The sequence below is a fragment of the Xenopus tropicalis genome, chromosome 1 (assembly GCF_000004195.4).
Source record: "Xenopus tropicalis strain Nigerian chromosome 1, UCB_Xtro_10.0, whole genome shotgun sequence".
NCBI classification, from domain to species: Eukaryota; Metazoa; Chordata; class Amphibia; order Anura; family Pipidae; genus Xenopus; species Xenopus tropicalis.
The window spans coordinates 214,447,608-214,455,752 of record NC_030677.2 but is presented as its reverse complement, the minus strand read 5'-3'; the positions used below and the strand labels follow the sequence as shown (position 1 = coordinate 214,455,752).

The 8,145-nt window shown below is 43.3% G+C and overlaps 1 protein-coding gene across 1 annotated transcript; it reads left to right on the top strand.

The window, feature by feature from the left end:
- Window positions 1-1,315: 1,315 nt before the first annotated feature.
- LOC100493468 (E3 ubiquitin/ISG15 ligase TRIM25) lies at window positions 1,316-3,873 on the top strand. The gene is made up of 2 exons (XM_031906822.1): window positions 1,316-2,331; window positions 2,608-3,873. The coding sequence occupies exons 1-2, from the start codon at window positions 1,387-1,389 to the stop codon at window positions 3,172-3,174; spliced, it is 1,512 nt and encodes a 503-aa protein (XP_031762682.1). The 5' UTR covers window positions 1,316-1,386; the 3' UTR covers window positions 3,175-3,873.
- The last annotated feature ends 4,272 nt before the right edge of the window (window positions 3,874-8,145 follow it).

The following is an 8,145-nucleotide window of genomic DNA, read 5'->3' as shown; positions in this document are numbered from 1 at the left end:
TCCAACATAACCACATGCAAGGTTGTACTGGTTAATATCTCATTTAATTTTTGTAGTGTCCTAAGTAATGATAGTCCTACAAAGTTTTGCCCTGTTAGGATATGTTGCCGTAACTGTATGTTATGCCATACCCGCTGGATTAATAATGCTGCAGAATGCATAACAGCACATAACCAATGTTTTGGTCTCCACTGCAATATTTTGCAGGATAAGTCTGCACTACGTTTCTTTATACAAAATGGGAAAGAAACATATTTAAAAAAAAACATAGGTTGTTTGCCACCCATGCAAATGATTGGCCCCTTATAATATACCATATTAAATATTACCGGGGATTTTAGTCTGCATCAATACATTTAAATAATAATATGGGATTAATATTAATGGAAATCATTCTCCATTCATTTTCACATGTATTTTCTATATGAAGCATTATGATGCTTTTTAAAATGTCTGAATGTGTTTGTTTACCCAAGGTGCCCAGTGATGTGTGTCTAAAGTTAGGCTTCGGTTGTTGCAGTTGTCCCAGCTGCATGAAACATTTGCAATCCCCAGTGCTTCCAGTCAAAATACTTTAATTGATATATTAATGCAGTTCAAGGACAGAGAAAAGCCTAGAAAAAGACAGCACATAATTTCCATATGAGTCAGCCAAACTCGAGTGCAAACGAACTGCCTTACATCGCACCCCCTACCTGCACCTCCGTCGGCCCTAGGATGAACCATCCATGGTCGCGCGGTGCCCGCCCCCCTTCCATGTGTGTGCAACAGTTTACTTGTCCTACCTGCACCATATCCGTACCTCTATCTCTAAGTCTGTAGGTTTGAGCCCCTTAGTACTTGTTCTACTCTCCTTATTGGAGCATCTGACTGCTCTCTAACTACCCTGATCCTGACTCTTACACCTAGAGCTTAAACAGATCAACCCCCACACTTGCTTCTCCTAATGACCCTACATGCTCCCCGGGCTCTGAGACCCACCCAAATCCCCCAGCAAGTGGGATCCAAAGAGCAGAACATGTGGTTACTTCTATTTTAAAGACTATGGAATCCTGACACCCCTGGTCAACTCAGTAAAATACTTTAACCTGGAATGGGAAACATCTATCACTCCCAGTTGTATATCAGGACCAACCCTAGCTGGCTAAATCCTATGGAGACTGCGAGTAAAGGTGAGCAACATCTTTATCCTACACAGGTAATAACTCTACATTCATTTTATATGGAAGTTTTATGAGTGGGGATAAAAGAATGGAAACTTGAAGCTTATGTCCAAACAAAAGAAAAACCTGCCCCACCCAGTGCGAGAGGGGGAGATAAAACTAATCCAACTGGTTATAGAGAGAGAGGAGCTTTCAGTTTCGTTTCTTGTTCCTGATTTCAGCGATGGCGGCTGCAGATCTGAGAGACGAGCTGAGCTGCTCCATCTGCCTGAGCATTTATACTGATCCGGTATCCCTGCCCTGTGGCCATAACTTCTGCCGGGGCTGCATTGGGGGAACATGGGACACCCAGGAGGAGACTTTCCGTGAAAATCCTTCTTGCCCTGAATGCAGACAGAGATTTAAAAGGAAACCTGAACTGGCAACAGCTTGGAAGCTGCGTGACCTGGTGGAGCGGTTCTGTCCGACTGAGACAGAGCCGGGGGAGACTGGGATCTTCTGCACTTACTGTCTCCTCTCTCCTGTACCTGCTGCTAAATCCTGTCTCCTGTGTGAGGCTTCTCTGTGTGATACCCACCTGAGGGGGCACTGCCAGTCAGCAGAACATGTACTCACTGAGCCCACCGCTTCCTTTATGGGGAGAAAATGTTCTGTACATCACAAGGTTCTGGAGTATCACTGCTGTGAGGACTCTGCCTGTATCTGTGTGTCCTGCTGCCTGGCCGGGGGGCACCGGGGCCACAGGGTGGAGCTGCTGAGTGAGGCCTCTGAGAAGAAGAAAGAGAAACTGAGGAAAGTTCTGGAGAAACTGAGCCCAGAGAGAGAGGAGACTGAGAGAGGAGCCCAGAGGCTGCAGGAGCGCAGGAGAGAAGTGGCAGAAGCGGCAGCCGGTGAGACAGAGAGAGTCACTGCCCTGTTTAGGGGCATCAGGGAAGAGCTGGAAGCCCTAGAGAAGCGACTCCTGAGTGACATCTCCAGGCAGAAAGAGGAGATCTCACTCACACTCACTGAGCTGATCCAACAGCTGGAAATAAAGAAGGACGAGCTGTCCAGGATGATCCGTCACATTGAGGAGCTGTGCAACATGGCAGATCCACTCACTGTCCTACAGGAACAATGGGAATCCCATGGAGCTGCCTTTTGTGGGGCTGAGGGGGCAGATACTGAGGGCAGAGAGAGAGAGGGTACTGAGGGGGCAGATACTGAGGGCAGAGAGAGAGAGGGTACTGAGGGGGCAGATACTGAGAGCAGAGAGAGAGTGGGTACTGAGGGGGCAGATACTGAGGGCAGAGAGAGAGAGGGTACTGAAGGGGCAGATAATGAGGGCAGAGAGAGAGAGGGTATAAAGGTCCCGGCTGTAGGGGATCTGGATGTGGGTCGGATCTCAGAGACATTACTCACAGGCTTAGCTGGGATTGTGACTGGGGTAGAGGGAAGGATCTATGGGCAGGAGGCTACAGAGCTGGTACTGGATATAAACACGGCTGGGAATCGTGTATCTGTATCAGGGGACAGGAAATCTGCTTCCTACTCACATACAGACCAGCGTCGCCCACAAACCCCAGAGAGATTTCAGTGGGTGCCTCAGGCTTTAAGCACCAGGAGTTTCCCCTCAGGGCGACATTACTGGGAAGTGGAGGTCAGTGAATCAGGGGGCTGGGGGGTAGGGGTGGCCTATCCCAGTATAGAGAGGGGAGGGGGTCAGTCTCTCATTGGGAATAATAACAAGTCCTGGTGTTTGTCAAGATGGTTTAATAATAACTATACAGTGATACATGACAGGAAAGACACACAGTTACCCCACGTCCCTTCCTGCAGGAGAATCAGGATCTCATTGGACTATGAGGCCGGACGCCTGTCCTTTTATGAGCTGAGTGAGCCAATCAGGCGCTTACACACCTTCACTGCCTCCTTCACTGAGCCCCTTCATGCTGCATTCTGGGTATGGGGGGATGATGATGCTTATGATTATGATTATTATGATGATGCCTGGGTGACAATCATTAGTTAGGGCACTGCCCAGGGAATTTATCAGAAAATCTGCCTTCAGCCACTAATTTCCTCATTCCAATAATTCAATAATTCTTCATTCCATCCATCATTGCCCTCCTCTGTATCTCTTTGTACCACCCCTTTCCTTCTCAGAGTGATGTCCCCCCTCTTGCCAGTGCTGGATTTCTTATCCTGCAGCAAGCCCCCACCCCTCCGTGAGTGCACTCATGCACATTTGAGCGGACATTTAAATTCACATATGGAGCAGTGCGGAGGGGTCCCCATTGCTCCCTATGGGAGTAATATTTTGCCGCAGTGGGTCGGCATGCCACCCCTTAATTTGTGCCCCCCCATTCGCTGGCCTTTGTGGCCTCACCACAAATCCATGCCTGCCTCTTGCACATGTGCCAGTAATTGTTCAGCTTGTGGGGACATTTGGAAATGTGCATGTGTGTGTGTGTATGGTGTGTTAGCAGGAATTAAGATATTTTTTAAACATTCCCTGAATTGGCTCTATTCTATTTTATGCCCCATGTGGAACCCTAAGAGTAAGACTCCACTCGTTGGATTGTCAGGATGGGTATAAGTGCAGTGCTTGGGAAAACTGTGCCTGCACCCAAAAGCATTGATTAACCCCCGGCGCAGCCACCCTCAGCTGATATCTGCCAAGTAATGTAAGACTTGGGATTAGTGGATATCGCCTGAGGGTGCCTGCGCCGGGGGTTAATCAATGCTTTTGGGAGCAGGCACAATAAGGAGGTTTTCCTAAGCACCCAAGCCTGCACTTATACACAGCCTGACAATCCCCCTTACTCTTATGGTTCCACATGGGGCATTAAAGAGAATAGAGCCAATTCAGGGAATGTTTAAAAAATATATTTTTTAAACATTTTCCTTTTTTGGGCAGCTTTGTAGAAGAGTTGTCATGTCAGGGATAACTATAATGAGCCTATTATTGGGAAATATTCCTTATTGTTTGGATTTGTTTTTCTAATTAACCCAACAGTGTCAGATTGTGTCCTTTATGACTTCTTAATTGATTGTAAATCCTACTAAGTCCTTCCATAGGGACTAACACAAATCAGTGCATTGCCTTTTGATTCTATATTAAATTAATTCTTATTATTGTGGGAGTAGGTTCTGTACATACCATAGATGGATAGACAAATAGACAATTATTTTTGTTAATGGAACTGTACAATGCAATCATTCAGCATTTCCCTATCCAAATCAAGCTAATTATTGGCCATTAAAACATTCTATCCATATAACCCCTTCTTTTACAAAGAAGATGGCTTATTCTGGCCAGACTAGACATCTGATCCACACCTCCAATGGGGTATAAGGGTGAAGACACACAGAGCTACTAGTAGCAGCTACTTGTTGTGGCTACTAAAATAGACAATGCTGATCATTTACTGATAATTGTCCCTATTTGTGTTTAGCAGAGCCAATTCTCAGTATTGTCTATAGCAGGGGATTTTCTGGAGTCTAGTAGCCTTGAAAAACTAGCTGCTACTACTAGCAGCCCAGTGTGTCTGAAGACACACAGAGCTACTATCTAGCAGCTACTTGTCACAGATGCTAAACACCAGAAAATCCCCTGCTATAGACAATACTGAGAATTGTTGCTGCTAAATACAAATAGGGAAAATTATCAGTAAATGATCAGCATTGATCAGTATTTTTGTAGTGGTGACAAGTAGCTGCTACTAGTAGCTCTGTACAGATGAAGCAGAGGCTATCCAAAAACTTAACCATTTACAAATTAGCCAGCCTGTGTTATTTCGAGTTATCTCTCCGCAGTCACCAGGAAAAAAAATCCTCCTTTGCTTGCAATATTGCTTTTGGACAGCAGGGGGCGCCTGGAGGAATGTGAACTTGCACAGCAGGGGATTCAGCGTTTCTTTGAAGACTTCTCCTGCCTTATCTTTGGAATGTAGAAAGTGCTAAATGTTGTTAGAGCCTGATAAGAACAGGAGATAAATTACTGCTCCTTGTATACTCTGTAGATCTGGTGTGAAATTTGAGAGAGGAGAGGGGGAAGGCTTGGGGGGTATGGGCTAAAAGAGTTTGTGCCTGACCCCTACTATGGCTAATAAGGTACAAACACATCCTCCTTGCAGCTTTGAAGTTTTTCTGACCTACAGAAAACTGTAGGAACTGTGACCTAAAGATATTTTTATTTGCACAGAAGCTACATTTTCATATCACCATATTATCATATATTTCAGTGTAGTCTACCAATATGTAAGGTATCAGACAAGAATTTGTAATAGGTCATGAGTTCTAATCCCGTACGAGCTGAAGCTTTAGAAGCTAATTTTTATAATTAATATTAAAGTGTATAATAATCATTTATGATGGATTAGCACAACATTTTATATCTCATACACATATGTGTGTTGTAAGTCCACAACATCAAAGAATATTGTTTCATTATTTATTGCAAAGCCATCAATGTTTCGGTTCTGGTCTCGTTGTAAAGATGCTTAACCACACAAGAAAATATTTCATAAAGTTTCAAACTTTAAAAAAGCATGTGACATTCCCAGCCAGTCAGATGGTCCAACCTTCTACCCTGCTTTCCCCTCTATCCCAAGCTACAGTTGCCTAGGCAACCACTATGCTCAGGTGACATACAGTTATAATAAAACTCCCAATATTGATGTATTGCTATTACACCTAAATAAAAATAAAACTCCTACCTAAGACTTTAGGGCAGGTATTGGAACCCAGGGAATGTTGTACAGGTAAGTATATAGTTGCAACTTGTAGACAGTTATGTGACAAAGGAATTCTCACATAGGGGCAAATACTGGAACCCAAGGAACATTGTGCAATATAATAAAACCAGCAAGTGCTCACAATGTTTACAGCCAGGGTGCACACTACAGATAACAGCAGTTTCACAGGGCAGCATTAGGATCACAAGTATCTACAGTGTGACCTGTTTGCCAGTCCTGTGTCCCATAGAAAAGCAGTGTCATGTTAATGTAACATAGTGATGTTGGGCAAATCTGTGCATCCATCTTTTAGAACCACAGTCTAGAGAAACAACTACACAGAGCAGGAAAGCATAGAACATTATAAGTTGTTATGCTGATCCCTGTGCCGTTTGATAAAACGCATCCTTTACAAAAAGTAGCAGCAGCGCCCCTGCTTCTGGCATATTTACTGTCAGATACTAACAAGAAAAGCACTGCACAATATATGGCACAGCCACAGTGCTCCCCTCTCAATTCTATGTAATCCCCCAAATTGTCTTGTCCTGCATAATCTGTGGTGCCTAATTAAATCACACAAATCAAACAAATTAATTAATGAGCTTTATCTTGCTTTATATCTAGACAATTATTTTATGTAAAGCATAAAAAGGTCCATTGTGCTTTTTTCATAATTTTTTGTCTTGAGAAACTAAATATAGCTTTATTGGGAATCCAACTCTAGACTCCCATTCCAGCAACTCACCAACCTTACTTGCTGAGCTATTACTCCAGCCATTAGATGGTGTTTATCAATCAAGACCATGACCTTATCAGCATGGTAAAAGAGTGAAAAAAAACAGTAAAGCAGAGTGTGGTATCTCCTTTAACTGGTAATTACTTGATTGTATATTCTTCAGTCAAATGGCACGTGTAAAATTGTACATATACATATAAAAAAAGGCATGGTACCAATAGGTATCTGACTGTGGTGCCAAGTGCTATTTATTGTAAACTGACAAGCCAGGGCTCAAACTGTAGGAGATCAAAGAAGTATCACAGCGGGAGTGCTTGTAGCATTTCCCCTCCTGATATAAGCATTGGGTGCAGAGAAACTAAACTCACTGGGGACACCTAGTGGCCACTCTATTTATAGCTGTGTATGTAAAACAAAGGAATTTCACTGTGATATCACGGCTGGTTACATCTAGACACATTTTGGGAAAGCCTCCGCTTCATCTGTATGTCTTCACCCTAATAAGACTCACTTTTAGAATGAATTGACAGGTCTTTGTGATAATTCATTAACTTTACTGGTACTTTCTGCCAATTGCCATTTAATGAGAGATGTCATTTTATGTGTGAATTATATACAAGGGAGAAACACTCAGTATCCCCAGCGTTGGCACAAGTGTATATATATATATAAAGCACAGGGTCATATAATAACAGAAATAAAAGCGTTAGTGGCTTAGGTACTGTAATTCATAATTCAAAGCATAGCACAGATCAGGTATATACCCACAGTACATGGTCAATAAGACTCTCTCCCCACAGGGTCAACCAGCCGCAATATGTAGCAACATAGGAACAATGGGTTATCCCCAGATTTCAGGATTCTCCTTTCAAGTGGAACCCAGGCAAGTCTATCTAGCCCTGAGTCTGTACACTTGGTCCCTACTTCTGGGCAAAGGAAAACCCAGGTTCTCTAATCCCAAACTAATTATCCTTGGTGGAGCCAAGAGCTGCTCACTAGCTAGCCATAACTGTCTGTCACACCTAGTTTGACTCATTACAGAGTATATCCTAATTGATCTAGACCTAAACTTAGATCTACATTCAGCTTTCCCCCTGCCTGCATAGGCAGGGTTCTCTTCACTTCTTGTATCGGTTATTGATTGCTTTATATGTTACTCTGTATGTCCAATGTATGTAACCCAGTTATTGTACAGCGCTGCGGTATATGTTGGCGCTTTATAAATAAATGTTAATAATAATAATGACTGCTGCATATTATTTACTTTAGCACAAATGCCATCTAGTGGCCAAACAAGAGAACTGCAAAATGTAATACTTTGACCTGTGGAAGGGAGCTTAGTTCCCCTCTAAACTAAGATCTTAGTATACATATGTAGGGGACTGTCTGAGAAAAGGGTTAACCATTTTTTCTCCTAAACCTGTATAACTCAGCCTGCAGCCTTGTGCCTTTATATGGGGGGCACAGAACCCCTCAGTGACTGCTAATATCCTTATCATTTACAGTAGGGGGTACATTATCCCTTATA